We start from the raw sequence: 17481 nt of genomic DNA, 5'->3' as shown, positions 1-17481 counted from the left end.
TCCACAAAAGCTCAAAATGTTCAATATTTATAAATCCAATATCAGGCTAATGGAATGTCCGATTTGAACCAAATTTTGCACCACCTATTATCTTTACCAAGCCTATATCAAGTCAGAAGGTGGGACCCATTGGTCCACTCCTTCTGGTACCACCCCCACAAGTGACGAAATTTTTAATATTTATGATTCTAATATCAGGCGAATGAAATGCCCGATTTGGATCCAAGCCTAGATCAAGTACGAATGTGGGACCGCCTGCCCTCTTTTCTGATACCTACTCCAAAAAGTGTCAGTATTATATGAAATTGTAAATTGTATTTGAAGCTAATTGAATGGCCGATTTGAACAACATTAAATTCGAAACCTCTGATATATGTCCTTATATAAAAGGACTTACATGCATGAAACATTTTTGCCAGCAGCTTTATGATAAAATTGAATTATATTACAAAATAGTATTTATCATGTTTTAAATTAAATTTAAAGATTTTGAAGTAAAAAACTCCGGCGTTAGAGAAAAACAACTTTTTGGCTGTGGTTCATTGCAATTCCTTATATGCTTAGTATATATATATATATATATATATATATTTTCCCCCTTCATATGCCTATATCATTTTTAAGGGAAATTCATATAATACTTACTTTGTAGGTCTTTTTCAAACACGCAATACAAATTTTATATTTTTTTGATTTTTTTATTATTTTTTAAATTAGATTTATCCTTATTATTTATATTCTTTAAATAATATTTAAAACATTTGGTGTTAGTTGGATGTTTTTATTATTAATGCATTTGTTTGCAGTTATTATAATTAATATTTTTATTTTTTATGGGAAATGTATTTCACTTTTTTTATTAACATTTTTTGGACATTAAAATACATTTCACCGTGATAGTTATTATAGAGATAAATCAAATAAAATTTGATTTTATTTTCATTAAATTATATTATGCCTTTGTTAGTTTTTTAATTATTATAATTATTTCATTTTGTTCTCCCTATTTCGTCCTTAGCATTTTGTTATTCCCTTTTTTGTTGTTTGTTTATAATTATTTTTTTACTTAGTGATCAATTAAAGCTACAAATGTTCCATGTTGTTGTTGTTTGCTTTCATGCTATTTGTTTTTGTTGTAATCCTTTGCCAAAAAATATAGAGAATTGCTTTTTGTTGTTTTTTCTTTTGCTAATTACTATCGATTTTATAAAAAAAATATGTTTTTCTTTGTTAATAGAAAAGCTAATGTATGTATATGCATGTAAATTTATAAAGTTATACAATTTTGTTATACAATAAATATATATAGTTACCAATAAGTGTAGCAAAATATTTCAAAAATATATATTCTCAATTTATAGTGTAAAAAAACTAAAGCAACTTAAATAAAAAAAAACATTCATATAAGGCTTTCTTTTTTTTTGTTATTACATTTTTAGTTGTGTGCCTGTGTTAAACTGTTTATCAATTTTGTTTTGTTAATTAGCATCCTATTATATAAAAAATCTATAATTGTTTTTAAAAGGCCATATTTTTTGTTGTTGTTTAGAAAAATTATAATATTCCATATTTTTTATTTATATAAAAAGCATAAAATATATTTTTTTGTATGTTTTTTCTTTTAATTTTTTATATCTATAAATAGTATTTATATTAATTGTTATTTTTAATTATTAATATTATATTTATAAATATCACAACGCCTGACTTGTTTTCTTTATTCTTAACATTATTTTAATTTTATTAAATTGCATAGAAATATTAAAATGAGAGTTTTTAAGGGACAAATTGACAATTTTATTCTTGAAATTCGAATTTTTGTTAGGTTATTGCATTATTTAATGGTAATTTTTACTCACCCATTTCTTTAATAAAATTATTAATTTCCTCCTTTCAATGAAAATTATATGAAATACTCTGTGAAAATAGTACTGATTTATTAAACCCATTTCCACCTCGATGGTGGTTAATAAGTCTAAAATTGTTAATATGCCGTCCTCAAACTTTGATTTTTTGGTACGGATTATGGTCCGGCAGGGTCGAGGGTCTTTGCTATGTCGAGATGAGGTTGGTATGAACTCGGTTACTGTAGATAGATTGCACTATAGAGAGACGATTAATGATTTTTATAGTGGAAGTTAGATGGTATTGATAAACCCTATATTCACCGAAAAGCAACGAAATCACCAATATGTTTTTATTTCTGTATCGTGAAGGATGAAGACATCAGCGTCATTTCCAAATCTGGAACATAGAACATATCAAAGACTAGGGTTCTTTTCTTCAAAGGGAAAAGTTTCCGGGCTATGTTATTTCTCGAATAGGTAGTCATAAATGACCAGCAATATGCTTTAACACATTGCAACGTCTTTCTGTGAGCCACGTGAAAGACAAGGTAAACGCCAACAGTTCAGCGTCGATTTGATCTAACAAAATTGACGAGGCTTAAATAATCCATAAGCCAAAGAAATGGTAACAATTGACTTCCGAGATATTCTGATTTCCGACTTCTTCCTGGGGTTATGCGAACAAGAATGAAAATGTCCAATGGACCTGGTGGCCATTTGACTAGAAAATTCCTTTCCGTTATTAACGGAATATTTCCTCTTCATTACGAAATTACACATTTTTAATATCAAAATCTCTTATTGGAAACCCGCGCCTATATGGACTATTTCAACAGAACCATTTTTTTATTAATTTCAAGTCCACTGGTAAATTTTTCGACATTTGATTCCAATAATCTCAGATTATTTGACATATTCACCAGACATGTTAATTGTTTTTTGTTTATGCCAGGATTCTAATCAATGTTGTTACAAAGTGATTATCTTATTAGAATTGAGGTTCCAGAGGATTTTGGGCCTCGTACACAAGTCGGTCCTAGATGCATGAAACAAATGATTATCCTTTTAGAATTGAGGTTCCAGAGGAATTTTGAGCCTCGTACAAGTCGGTCCTAGATACTTTTTACAACAGAAGTGGCTGTTTGACAAATACACCATATAACGGGCTCGTTAGATTTCGTAGTATTTTGAAAGTTCGAGCTGAATTTTCTAACCGAAGTGGTGAGGGTACATAAACCTCTATGAAAATGTTTGTATATGTTAATAGTTGAATATAGTCCCTATAGTACGGCCACGCCCCATTTTAGGTATATAAAAGTGTTAGTCGAATTCCCATAACAAAGTAATTAGGTTTTCAATACCTTCTGCACATGACACACTCTTCAGATCTGGCTCCCAGCGTATATTTTATATTTTAAACCACAAAAATCACTGGGAAGAATTTTTCGTCATTAAGATCCGATATAGGGACGCTATACCGTATTATAGGACACTACTGAGTCAAAGCTAATGGTTGCCGTTGCAGCAATGGATGTGTTCAAAGTGGACGATGTTGCAACCAGTGAGGATGACAATGTGGCTATATTGGGTAGGGGTGGGATTATGGGATTATATTTTCTTGTGCGAGGGAGGACGATCTAGCGAGGAATTGGAATCGAATGTAGAATCTAATGGTTCAGGTTTAATTTATGTCAATAATTTATCATTTCCATACTGGCCTCAATTTTTTACTAAACTGGAATTATTCTCCTATGGAAGAATAAAACAAATTGTAAAAAAATCGTATCATAGTAGATCAATCGTTCTGAACGTTAAATAACTAGCTAAAATGAAATAATTATATGTTTACTGTGGTATATATAAAATCCCAAACACCTTAGATAAATCTAATAACAATAGATTTATCAAAAAAGTTTGATACTTTTTAAAAAGTCCCCTAAATATTTATTCTCATTTTAAAATTTAAAATAGTATTCGTTTAGATTTTTTTATTATGTTTTTTTTATTTTTTAGTTTTGTTTCGTTTTTTTAATTGTTTCTTTTTCATTCATTCTTGTTTAAAAAAAATAATAATAAATATAATGGTGTGGTTTTTCGTTTTGTTTTTTTAAATAATTGCACATAGAAATTAAAAAAAAATTAAGAGAATTCAAATACAAAAAAATCAATTAATTAAAAAGAAACAATAATAATAATTATAACAGCAAATGTCAATAATAATAAAAAAGTATATTTTTTCATAAAAAATAAGCAATTAAATATAAATCGATTCGTTTGTTTTTTCCACTTTAAACTTATACAAATTAAAAAAAATTTAATAAAATAGTTTGGTTGATATTTTTCTTGCTTCTGTTTTGTGTCGTACGTAAAGTATATTGTGGATATATGGTTGTGTGTGTGTGTTTGGGAATAGATGTAGATGTTGTTGTTGCAATAAAAAAATCGTTTCTTTTTTATATTATAAAAAATATAATTATGTGTTCGTTTCATTATTAAACATGGTTTTTTCATATGTTGGTTTTTGTTGTATATATAAAAATAATTAAAAATAATAATACATTATTTTGAAATTGAATTAAAAAAAGAGGCAAAAATTATAAAAAACATATTATTTAAAAAAAGAAAACATATAACAAATAGATATATCCATTATCATCATCATAATAATGCCAATTTGAAAAAAATAACATGCATTTGGTTAATTTCTTAGAAATTTCTTGGACGTTCAAAAAAGGAAAGAGCAATTGATTTTTGTCCCTCCTCTTCTTCTTCCTTTTGGACTTGCCTATATTTAACTTGGTTCGGTTTAAAGCAATTTAATGGATTTTTGTTTTTATTATTTTAATTATTATTGTTTTAAACACTAAATAATGGATAGTTTTGTTTTTTGTTTTTCTTTTGTGGTTTGCCCTCTCTGTTTTCTTTTTTGGAGGGGTAAGGGGTTTACAAACAAATACAAGGACACAAAATTGGAAATAACTTAGGCTTTCTAGTAATTCAGGGTTCATTACATTTTTTGTTTTAGTTTAGTTTTCAATTTCTTAAGACTTAACAATAAGTGTTTTTGTTTTTTTAGTTTAAACATATAAAAAGTTATTTTTGTTTTTTAAATTAATTAATTATATATAATATACTTTTAAAAAGTAATTGGGTTTTGCTTCTTCAATCAATTGTTGTTGTAAGAAATTTAAAGTTCCATTTGCTTATAATATATAAGGGGGGGCTTTGCTTTTAAAAAGTTTTTTGTTTTTATTTTTTGTTTCTGTTTTTTCATTTGTTTTAAGACCAGCTTCGTTTGCACTCTCTCTCCTCGGATGTCACAGGTTTCTTTTGTTGTCGTCTTCATCAGCGTCACCTTTCTTCTTCTCTACTCCTCCAGTTCCAGTTCATGTTATAAGCTCACCAACTTGGATGGCTCACTTGTGGGTGTCACCAACTCCAAGGGATGTTTGTTTTGTGACGAACATGTAGGCACCAACGGACCGGAAACCGGAGTCAGACCAGTACCACCATCCATGAGAGAATCAAAATTAAACATTCCCGTCGATGGTGTTTGTATGGCCACACCATTAATGTCCGTGGGCGGTTTATTGTCAGCCATATTCAGTGACAAATTCTGAGCCATATTCCTTGGCACTGTGGGCAAGGAGTTAGGACGTTGCTTGGAATTCGGCTTAATCAAATTAGTCTGCAATACCGAATTATTGGACAATACTGAGCCAAAGCTAATGGGTGCCGTTGTAACAATGGGTGTGTTCAATGTGGACGATGCTGCAGCCAGGGAGGCTGACAATGTGGCGACATTGGGTAGGGGCGGTGGTATCATGGGATTATTGTTGGTCAGCAACATTTTCTTGGGCGAGGGAGGACCATCCAGCGAGGAATTGGAATCGAATGTAGTATCTAATGGTTCAGGTTTAATTTGAGCTAATAATTGATCGTTCAATACTGGTTTCAAGTCCAAGGGTGAATTACTTCGGGCCGTTGACGACAATGTGGTATCCAGGCCGGTGATATTGTCATTGTCCGGTGCCGACGGCATTAAACCACTGAGGCTATTCACTGACAACATATCGGGATTTTTTTGGCATGATGTACGATGGGCTTCCAGTATGAATTCCAATTCTTGTTTGGTGCCATTCAACGACTCGATTTGTTTTTGCAATTCTTCACGTTTCTTCTCCAGCATAGCCACCTCTTCGGTCAGTTCATTGGTCTGGTCGACACGACGTTTGCGACAACGTGCCGCAGCCAATTTGTTACGTTCACGACGTACCCGACGTTTCTCTTCCTCTTCGGGTGTAAGGCTGGCATTTGTGGTAGGACGACGACCACCACCACGGCGACCCGTTGAGGTGGTGGTGGTAGTATTTTTTGTTGTAGTGGCACTTGTTGATGAGGTATTTGAGTTAAGATTGGCGGCTGAGTTGTTTAATTTGGACATTGCCGTGGCCACGGCCAGTGTGGTCAGATTGACAGTGGTAAAGTCATTGGTTGTTGAGGAATTGGAATTGTTGAGATGATGAGACATACCCAGACCATTTTGAAAGGAAATGGTATCGGTGGCGGCACTTGCTGTAATGGGGAAAAAGAATGCGATTAGTATTGGAGGTCTATTTTTTAAGAGATTATAAAAAATATGGAAAAGGAAGAGTATCAGTTGACCGGAAGGGTTGATATGGAACCCTAGGCCTAGGCAAAATGTTTCGGACTTTTTAAACGTCTGTTGATATTGGAAGCTCGCAGTATTAAAGGTAGATTTATAGTGTTTAAATGTATTTATTTGAACCCTAAGTTGTTTGTTATTGAAATCTGAACTTATAGGTCTACTATTTGGTATAGCTCCCCTTATAACACCACCTTCCGATATTAAGAATTTTGAATGTATCAAAGGTGAAAACCTACTCGAATAAAAGGTTTATTATTGGTTATATGTTCCACATAGTGGTCCCGTTGAATTGCAAGATTTTTGAATGTTCCAGCCGAGTTTTCGCAACGAAGTGGTCGGAATTTGACAGTTTTGTGGATTTCAAAGGGTAAAAATAATTTTCGAAGAATATTTTCCTTATTTGAGATAACAGTTCCGCCCGGATTTAGCAATTATGAGGTTCTTAGTCAATCAAAATGAACGAAAATTGCCATTAAGGGTTCTCAGAGCGTCAAAAAGATAATGAAGGTTTTTTTATTTAGATCCCATGTAAGGATTCCGCACGAAAGCGTTTTCATATTGAAGTTTCCATAATTCGGTTTTGAAATAGCTTCTTATATAAGAATGCCTCCTTATAAAACAGATTTCGTAGGTTTTAGTGATTTTTTATATCACCTAAAAGGGTCTTCATAGCAGGCAATTTTTTGTAAAGGGTAAACCTAGAAAGTCTAGCAGAATATTTTTAATATAGGTCCATGTTCTGATTGAGGCTCCATTTAAGGGTTTACATATTTTTGAAGGTCCTAGCAGAGTTTTTAGACGATTTTGGGTTTTCACAGGGTAAAATATGCCATCGTCGACACATAGATGGCTCTGCTACAATTTTTACTAAAAGGTACCTACCAAAGTGGTTATAACTTGTCATTCCATGTTGGAGGAAGGTAAAACTCTTCGCAGACAATTTTTAATAAATGACCAGGCTTTGAAATAACCCCCATATATGGGTTACGCCCCATATATGGGGGTTGTATTTTAGTCGACTTTCTTATATCGAAGTGGCTATACATTGGCATTTTACTTTGTAAAGGGTAAACCAAGAAAGTCTAGCAGAATATTTGTTAAAATATTTGTTAAAAATGTCCTGATTGAGGTTCCTTTTAAGGGTTAAGGTACCACAAGCTACCTATGCTCCCTTAGAGGCTAAGAAGACCCCAGAAGCTAAGATGTCGATTATGAAAGAGTAGAGTTTTTAGGCCGATCCTGGTCTATATTTAGGATTTTGAATTTTCACACGGTAAAATATGATATGCTCCCTCAGAGGCTAAGAAGACGATTATGAAAATTTTTTTATTAGGAGAGCTTCGTTCCGACACCAAAGTATGAACTGATCTCTTTTTAACTTCCACATTCTTTATTAATTTATGTTCTACTTACAATTATCGGTTGTGGCCATCGAATTATCTTCATGCATATTATGATCATTCCATGATTCCTGAGAATTTTCTTCGGTACCCGAATCGTTTGTATTTCCATAATCGTTGAGACTGGCACCGCCGCTAATATCATCCAAATAGATGTTGTTGAGGGCAGCGGTGGTGAGACCGCTAATCGGTGCTGTTACCGATGTTATCGTTGAGGCATTATTTGTGTTTGTTGTATTGTTGGTGTTATTGCTATTCGTTGTTATTGTAGTTGGATTATATGAACCCAATGGTGGTGGTATAAATCCCGCTTGATATGGTGCATTTATTGGCTCACTTGTCAATTGTATAAAGGATTCCTCTATGCTACGCAGTGTTGTTGGCGTTAGGGTGGGTGTGGTCAATGTGGGTACACCTGTTTGCATGCATTCCATTGAGACGAGCTGGAAGGAGAAGAAGAAACAGAAATATATAAATTAGTAATCAACATAGTTTAGAAGATTTCGGTTTTGAAAACATTTTTGTAAAAAAAAAGAAAGAAAACTTTTTTGTTTCGTGGAAAGCTTGTGTGTTTACATTTGTGTGTTTTTTGAGTTCAAAGTCGTGTAAACAATGTATGTTTTTGTTGTTCTGCAACGGAATACGCATTAAACTTGTTTGTATATTTTCGTTGTGAGATCTTGTAGAGTTCCACTTACAGATTTTTTAAGTGTAAACATTTCTTAAAAAAAAATAAATAAAAACAATGAAAAGGGGAACATTTCCCCCCCATACCAATGTGGACTGTGAATAATCGATACACATGTTGTGGTCATGGTAATATTTTTTTTTTCAAAAAATTAATTCAAAATCTAAAATCTTAAATAAATGCATGACCGCAATATATATATTCGTATTGCATATACCATCACGTGTAGGTGTGTCCTATTAAAGTCACCATTATGAAAATTTATAATATCACTAAAATCTTTTTCTATATGTAATATTATATATATTTATAAAATTTGTTTTCATATATACAAAATTTTATAACACTTTGTGTTTGATTGTCTCTCAAAATGCCAGTCGTCACATCATTTTGGGGGAGAATACGAAATTTTCTGGCACATGAAAACCCCAAATGGTCTGGCCGGTCTGCCAGAATAAAAAACCAAAACATAACGTGTGCATGATGATCTACATATTTATATATGTATGTATACATATATAATGAGGATACTCATATTTTACATATTTTTATGATCAGTTGTGGATTTTTTTGAAAATTATTTTAACTAACTAAAACATTGTTTTTTGATTTGAATTATTAGAGGAAGAATATATATTTTTTAGTTATAGAAAAAAAATTAAATTTTGGTGAGTCAGACAGGTGTTTGGTGGGGGCTTTAATGGATGGCGAAGTTGCTGTTTGAGAACCTACAAGACCAAAATTGGTTGGAAAATGCAGCTTGGACTTCGATAATACTAAAAATGGATTTAGACCTTTATCTGCGGGACTCCAAGTGTTTCAGGAATTTATTTTGTATCCTCTGAGAACTAAAGATCAACTTTAGTTGGACAATGCGATAAGGCTAGGACACTTATAATATTATATGAGGGCGTCAAAACAAAGAGCTATACTGAATATTTCCTGCTAGTATATAGTTCTTCTTTTGAGACCCCGCAAGGCCAAATTATTGCTACTCCGATTGGAGAATGTGGCCAAATCCTTCAAAATATCGAAAATAATGTAAAAGCCCTATTTTTGAGGTTGTTTCAAAACATAGACCTTTGCCAAATATTTTCTTCAAATCGGTCGTATATCCTCTGAGAATATATTAGGCCAAAATGCGGTCACTTTTTTCGGCTAAAACCTTCAAAATAAGAAAAATGTGACAGGATCTATTATAGGCCTGGAAAATATTTTGTCTAATAAACTAAATTCAAAATTTTGAATATGGGGGCTATATGAAAACATGAAAATAGAACAATGTCGTTATAATGGTGCCTATGTCAAATAAGGACCGAGATAGATATTTTTGCTTAGATTCCTTATATCTTCCGAGAAACTGTTATGCCAAATTACAAAAACTGCTGTTATAAAATGCACGAAAGTCCTTCAGAATACGCAAAAAATTGACGTGCCTATTGCTGGGTCCTAAAATTTTTGAGAACTCTAAATAAGAGTTACTATGTTTGGTAAAATCTTCAATACATTTAAAATGCAGCAGGGTCTTCATATGGGGGCTACATGAAAACAGGAACATACATTTAAAATGTTCTGTCTGAATGTACTTCTATCGGACTTTCAAAAAACTTCTGCGAGCTATAAGCTCTAAGTGATAAGGAAAAGCTGGTAGGACTCTCAATATGCGAAAAATGGGGCGGAATTGTTATTTGCAACAGGGCCTTTATATGAGGGCTACATGAATACAGGAACCTACAAAATGTTCTGTCTATAGGCACTTCCATCGGACATTCAAAATACTTATTCGATCTCTAATTGGCAAGGAAAGACTGGAAGGACTTTCAATATACGTAAAATTTGGGGACTATGCTACAACTAGTACCCATCTGAAAAATGAGAACCCGCAATTCAAATTACAAACAAATTCTGGTCAAAAATGCGACCAGGTCCTCTTAACCCTTTGTGGCCCAATGTTACCCACAGGCAACAAAATGTTTTAGAGCTAATATTTAATATACTGCTAGTAGATATATGTTCTTTGGATTGCATACGTCAAGGCCTGTTTATGGACGACAAATATCACAAGAAAAATCTAAAAAATTCAAATTTTTGGTAAAGTTATGAGCTTTTTAATATGGAGAAGAGGGCAAAAATATGTACAGTACTAATTTGTGTATACAGTCCAAATTATTTAAATCGCTTATTATTTGAAATATACGAACTCTGCCGTCAGAATTATTTTTGATTCTTGTAAAACAGAATATAGAGAATAACTTAAAATAATTTTTTCGTCGATTTTGCATTTGGGTTTCTTGATATTGGGCTTTTATTTTTCAGAAAGAATGTACTGTATTTCCCGAATGCAAGGATGTAGCGATGTCAAAATTTGTCCATATCCTATCTAGAATAGTTGCATAAAATCTGTGAACAGAAAATTGTTCTATGATTACGGAAAAAAAAATCGGGGCTCAAAGGGTTAATTATTCAAAATGTCGTAACATTTGTTTAGGTGGGTTCTGTATTAATGGCAGTCATAACAGTTATTTCCCGTTGTATTCACGGTTATATTCCATTAAGGTTATATACCTTATATTCGAAATCGACTCCTGATTCTTTGGCTTAAGTATTAATTTGTTGTTAACAAAATATTCACCTAATTTGTTTCTTTTCCTTTTAATTTCAAATCTCCACAAAACATCGGTAATTTTATAATAATTATTAGTCGGTATGCATTTTTGTTGTTGTTAATAATAGTTAATAGCAGTCATAATAGTATACTACACATTTACCACACCTTTCTAGTAATTATAGATTTAAAATTACTGAAACAAATAGTAAAACTAATAATTATAGTTTAAAGCTCCCAGAAATGAAGTGAACTAAAAAATATTTGTTCTCACGTTTAGCAAACTATACCAATGCAAATAGAGGGGGACGACAACAAATAAAAAAGCAAAAAACAATAACAACAAAAATGCTAGTAAATAAACTAATAAATCATAAGCTATTTTTATAATAGTTTCGAATGATTAGCATGATTAGCAATAGGAGAGAAAAAGTGTTTCAAATGTTTTGTTTGCCTTTTTTTGTTCTATTGAGTGGCTACTTAAATTGTCTTAAATCAAAGCAAAGCTGACAACTGACAGATGTTTTGCATGCCGTCGTGTATATCAACAATACTCACTGCTGATATGGAGACAAAACAAAAATATTAGCATAGTTCGATTTGGATATTCATGGGAAAATTCTATAATTCGTAATAATAATTATGTAAATTATTGTTAATTAAATTCATTAGAATGCATTATAAGTAAACTGGGAAGGGAAATTAATTGAATATGGGAGCTATATCTAATTCTGAACCGATTTCAACCAAACTTCCCAGAGGTCTATCTGGACCCAATGCCGCGCAAATTTTTGTTTCGATCAGGCAAACCTTGGGAGTTTGGTGCGCCATTTTGTTATTTTCAAATAATTCAAATCCTGTCCACCCTTTTATAAAATATAACAATTATAATAACGGAATCCAAAAGTCTCGAAAAACCATTATAACCCATATATGACATATCTCTGATCCTTTGACCTTCATTATAAGTTATTATAAACGCTATTTCCTGCATTTTTTTAATTCTATTATTTAATTATTGAAAATATTTATTGAAAATGCGGTTTTTAAAATTGTTTGTTCAGTTTGTTCGTTCATTGTTTTTTCTTTATTTATTAATACATTTATTTCTCATTTCATTCAACACATCAGTTCGATTCAATTTTTTCCGCGAAAATTATCAAAAACACAATCAAAACAATGTTGAAAAGCCACAACAGAACAGCCAGCGAAGAAAAACAAACAACAAAAATGGTTCACACACTACACCGATCGTTGTCGGTCGGACGGGGAAAAGGTTTATTTTTAAAGATGAACTCGTAGTGAAATTTTCCAATTTTTTTCTTTTTTGTTTTGACTTTCCTTCATAGGAAAATTCACAACATTTTGATTGTGTTGATATTGCTTTTGTTGCTGCTGCTGCTATTGGTGGCAAATTTAATTGGCAATGTTGCCATTGATCGTATTTTTACTTAAAAAAAATGAGAAGAAATGAGAGGGAGAGTTGGTTTTAATTTAAATAAAACACTCTTAAATGCTTCTGGGTAATTTATTTGAAGAATTGTAAATATTTTAAAGAAATTGTAGTATGTAGGAAAAGAAATTCAAAATACATCAACAATGTGAGTCCATACTCAATATATGGACTTACATTGGAAATTTTCGGCATAGAAGCTTTTTTCGTTCCGACAAGACGCCTAGGACGAACATACCTAAACTTGGAAGGGACTTCGTATTTAGAGGATATGTCAAAAGTGTTCTCATCCCATCTAAAACCATCAAAATATCGAAAAATGGATCGATATCCTTGTAGGGTGACTATACCAAAACGTGGACACATATTAAAAAATTCTCGCGAAGAAAAATGGATTGGTATCCTTGTAGGGTGACTATACCAAAACGTGAACACATATCAAAAATTTCCTGAGAAGACATTTTCTAACCACAAAAATAAAAAATATAATAAATAAAAAGAAAGAAAAAAAAGAAAACCACTTCGTTTGAAAAATGTACCTAGTGCCATCATATGTCAAAACATGGACCTATATTGATAATATATCTCTCTAGAACTACAAAGAACCCGAAATGACAAATTAAAACCACTTCGGTTGGAAAGCTCGTCTGAAACGCTTAAAATACAGAAAATGAGGTGATAACATTAATTGGACTGACATAAGCTATTTTCCATAACATCCTAGGAGGTGTAGCAATGTAGGTTTAAATTTTCTAAACGGACATGGTTAAATCGACATAGAATTTTATTCGGATCGGGAATATATATGTGAGGGGTCTTTAATTGCATACGAAAAAAGACAAATCTATCATACACTCAACCTTGTGGAGGGTATAAAAATTTTCACATAGAAAATATGCTGTATAACAGTTAATCCTGAAAAAAAAGTGTTTCATTTCATTCCGAATTTTTTTGTATAACACTTTTTGTTACTGTATGACATTTTATAACAAAATTCGCTGCACACTTTTTGTAGATATCCTTATAAAAAATGTGCTGTATAACACTTTTTCTATTTAGAACATTTTCAGTATAACAGCGTTGTATAAAACTTTTTAATATAAATTTTGTGCTGTATAACAGTTTTGGCTTAAAAAAATATTTTTTCAACTCAAAATTTAGCCAGTATAACACTTTTTTATGCTATATACAATGTTTTCATGTAGAAAATTGTGTTGTATAACACTTTTTCTATTCTCAAAATATTTAAAATAACAGTTTTAGTACGGAGAATGTACTGTACAAGATTTTTTTGAATAGAAAATTTGTTTTATAACGCTTTTCCTTTTAGAAAATAGGCTGTATAACACTTTTCCCTATAGAAATATTCTTATACAAAATGTTTGAATTCAAAAATATGCATTATAACACTTTGTCGGCTTCGAACATTTCTGGCATATCAATGAAATTGAAAACAATGTTTTGTATAAGTTTTCAGTAAAATAATGATATTGTAAAACTGTTTTTTACACGCAAAATATATAATGTAACAGCTATCCATAATTATATCTAATATATATAACAGTTTATATAAAAGAGAACGAGTAATACGACGCCTGAAGTAAAACACTTTATCTTATGTCGAACGTTGAGTATGAGAATATTTCTTATAAGGAATAAACCCTTTTTGGTATAACACTTTGTGTGGTAGAAACTGTACTGCAAAACGTTTTTACATGCAGAAAATATGATATATAACTATTTTCGGTACCAAACACTTTTTTTGTATAACACGTTTACCGTAAAGGAAAGTTTCTATATAACAGTTTATTGTAAATCAAATATCCAATATAACACATTTTAATGTGTAAAATATCAAGTATAACACCTTTCTTTGGGTGAAATCACTATTATAACACTTCATTGTGTGGTATAACACTTTTCTGTGTTGACATTTTTGAGTATAACACTTTGTGTTAAAGAAAATTTATAATATAAAATTTTCCTTCCAGCGATTGAAATAATGTAACACAATTTTTCTTACATCGAATGCCGAGTATAACACTTTTTTTTAATAAATATGATACGGCAATTAGGATAAATATAAAACATTCCGAAAAACTTATCAAAATGGAACAAACATTTAATTATATTTTACATTATCTAGTCTGACACTTTGCTGTTTAGAATTTCTTGAATATAACACTTTATGTTATAGAAAATTTCTAATACAAAATGTTTTCTTCCAGCGACAGAGATGATATAACACACTTTTTTACATCGAATGTCGAGTATAAAATTTTTCTAATAAAGTGAAAGATATAACAATTAAGATTAATATAACACTTTCCGAAAAAGTTGATCCAAATGAAACAAAAATCCATTTATATTGCAAATAATCTAGTATAACACTTTTCTCCTTAGACATTTTAAGAGTATAATACATTATAATATAGAAAATTTCTAATAAAGGTTCCTTAATATCCAATAAATAATATAAAAAAACTTTTTTGCGTCGAATGCCGAGTATAAAACCTTTTTTTTCCTAATGAATGCATTATATAGTATTTAGCCTTAATACTCGTATAACACTTTCCAAAAATAATGATCAAAATGAGACTAAAATCTAATTATATTTCAAATCAAAATTCATTACCTGTTGCATAAATAGCTCATTAGCGAGGAAATTGGCAATTTCACAGGCATCCATTGCAAGACGATCACAATTATTGTTGTTACTATTATTATTGTTGTTGGTGTTGTTGTTATTATCATTATTAGTGTTATTATTATTGGAATTGTTATTATTCGTTTGATTTATTATATTATTATTTGATTGATGTGCGGCAGGAGTGGCCATGCCACCACCATCATTAGTTGCAGCAACCTTTGCCGAATTCTTGTTACCACCACCATTGTTTGAAGACGAAGAAGTTGGAGTAATTGAAACGGTATTGGATGAGGAGGAGATTTTCGAAACCGTTGGTATTTGATTGTTGTTATTATTATTTAGTTGCAACTGTTGGTGTTGCTGCTGCTGTTGATGATGTTTCAATTGTTGTTGTAACAATTGAAATTGTTGCAATTGTTGTTGGTGGTGTTGAGATTGTTGCTGCAACTGCTGCTGCTGTTGTTGTTGGTGTTGCTGCTGCATAGTGTTGTAGTAATTTTGAGCACTGGCATTAAAGAAATTCTCTCTTTGATTGTAAAATGTTTGCGGTGGAAATGGAAATCCCACACCATGGCCAGCAGCAACACTTGTTGCTGTAGCCGATGGCGGCAATGATGACGATGGTGGTGGTGCAGACAAGGGACCGGTTATGACATTGCCAGCGGCTGCTGACGTTTTGTTTGTGTAGGCGGAACCGGAAATTGGTGTGGCCAAAGAAGCCATACTATTGAGGTTAAGAGAGTTTGGTCGTTGGGGACGAGAGAGAGCATTGCTATTGTTGTGGTGTTGTGACTTTGGTGTTGTTGTTGTTGCTTGATTATTGAAATGATGTGGGATATTGTTGTTGTTGGTATTGCAGAGTGCATTGAAAGGGAAATTATAGTTGTAGGCATTGTTGTTGTTATTGTGATTTACACTCAACATGTTGGATTGTTGTTGTGAAGCTTGTTGTTGTTGATTATAACTTTGTTGTAGCCTTAACAAATGTTGCTCTTGTTGCTGCAGCTGTTGTTGTTGTTGTAAATGATGTTGATTAGCTAAATAACCGCCAAGCGTAGGTGGTGTTAGGCTGTGATGATTTGAAATCGATTGTGGTGATGCTGATGATGACGTTGTTGGTGTTGTTGCTGAGGCTGTGGGAGTTGTCGTTGGAGAGCTATACGAATTGTTGTTATATCTTGCAGATTGATTTGTTGTATAAGAATGGTAATTGGGTATTTGGGGGAGATTGTGATGTGGTTGTTGTTGTTGTGGGTATTGATTATGATGATTTGGTTGCTGCTGTTGTTGTTGATTATTATTGTTTGGCCTATTGTAGGGATGGTACGCTTGGTACGGTTTTACATTTAAGTTTTTCATATAGCTTAATTAATAAATAACAAGTTTTTAAGAGAAAATAAATATTTCTTATTTACTAAAAATAACTAAACTATATAACAGTATATAAATTTCTATATATATAAAAATAAATATGGGGCGGATTATAATATCAAAATTGGCTTGACTAGGTTTAGGTGTTTATATATATTTTTTTTAAAGCAAACAAACATTTAAATTTGAACGTCTTTTGGTTGTTTTTAATAAATTAGATATGTCTTAAGTTTTGGTATAGCGTTTTTTTCTTCTAATAAATAATTTTATATATTTACATAGGCTTTTCTTAGAAAAGATTTTTTTAAATAATTAATTAAAATTCCTCTTATTTTTTGCTAGGCAAATGGCACAATTGTGTTGGAGCAAAGTAAGAAAGAAAAAAATTATTTAACAAAAAAATTATTATTTATCGTTTCGATGTTTGGTCGTTGTAATCGTTGTGTGTTCGTTTTTTGTTATATTGGCTGTTCGTTAGGTTATGTTCATTTGTAAAAGTTCGTATTTTGTTGTTCGTTTACTGATTTCGTTATTCAGTTATTTGTAGTTGTTTTAAAAAACAGTCTTCAGGTGGTTTTACATTTTTATTATGATTGGTGAACACTTTTGAAAATTGTTGTTGTTGTTGTTTCCCTTCTCCCACGTCACTGGGAAACTTTTGGATATTTGTTTGTGATATCCAAGTGATCATAATATTATTTTCAAAAATTACAACGAAATATATATAGAAAAGAAATTTGTATAACAGTTTGCTGTATTTAAAGTCTTTGTAACAACTTTTGTTGCTTATTTGTAATA

At 31.5% G+C, this 17481-nt stretch overlaps 2 protein-coding genes across 2 annotated transcripts; both read right to left on the bottom strand.

The window, feature by feature from the left end:
• Positions 1-4964: 4964 nt before the first annotated feature.
• Positions 4965-15436, bottom strand: LOC133336653 (transcription factor kayak). Its single transcript, XM_061544932.1, has 3 exons — positions 15298-15436; positions 7930-8359; positions 4965-6422 (listed from the first exon to the last, which is right to left on the bottom strand). Exons 1-3 carry the CDS (start codon positions 15349-15351, stop codon positions 5239-5241), a joined length of 1668 nt encoding a protein of 555 aa, XP_061400916.1. The 5' UTR covers positions 15352-15436; the 3' UTR covers positions 4965-5238.
• A 25-nt stretch (positions 15437-15461) lies between these two features.
• On the bottom strand, positions 15462-16671 carry LOC133336666 (myb-like protein AA). The gene is made up of 2 exons (XM_061544946.1): positions 15725-16671; positions 15462-15528 (listed from the first exon to the last, which is right to left on the bottom strand). The coding sequence occupies exons 1-2, from the start codon at positions 16669-16671 to the stop codon at positions 15462-15464; spliced, it is 1014 nt and encodes a 337-aa protein (XP_061400930.1).
• Positions 16672-17481: the final 810 nt, after the last annotated feature.

Source organism: Musca vetustissima, unplaced genomic scaffold (genome assembly GCF_032173495.1).
Source record: "Musca vetustissima isolate MV318-11 ecotype Yass unplaced genomic scaffold, APGP_CSIRO_Mvet_v1 utg13589, whole genome shotgun sequence".
Lineage (NCBI taxonomy): Eukaryota > Metazoa > Arthropoda > Insecta > Diptera > Muscidae > Musca > Musca vetustissima.
The sequence above is the reverse complement of the archived record's forward strand: the minus strand, read 5'-3'. Positions and strand labels throughout refer to the sequence as shown.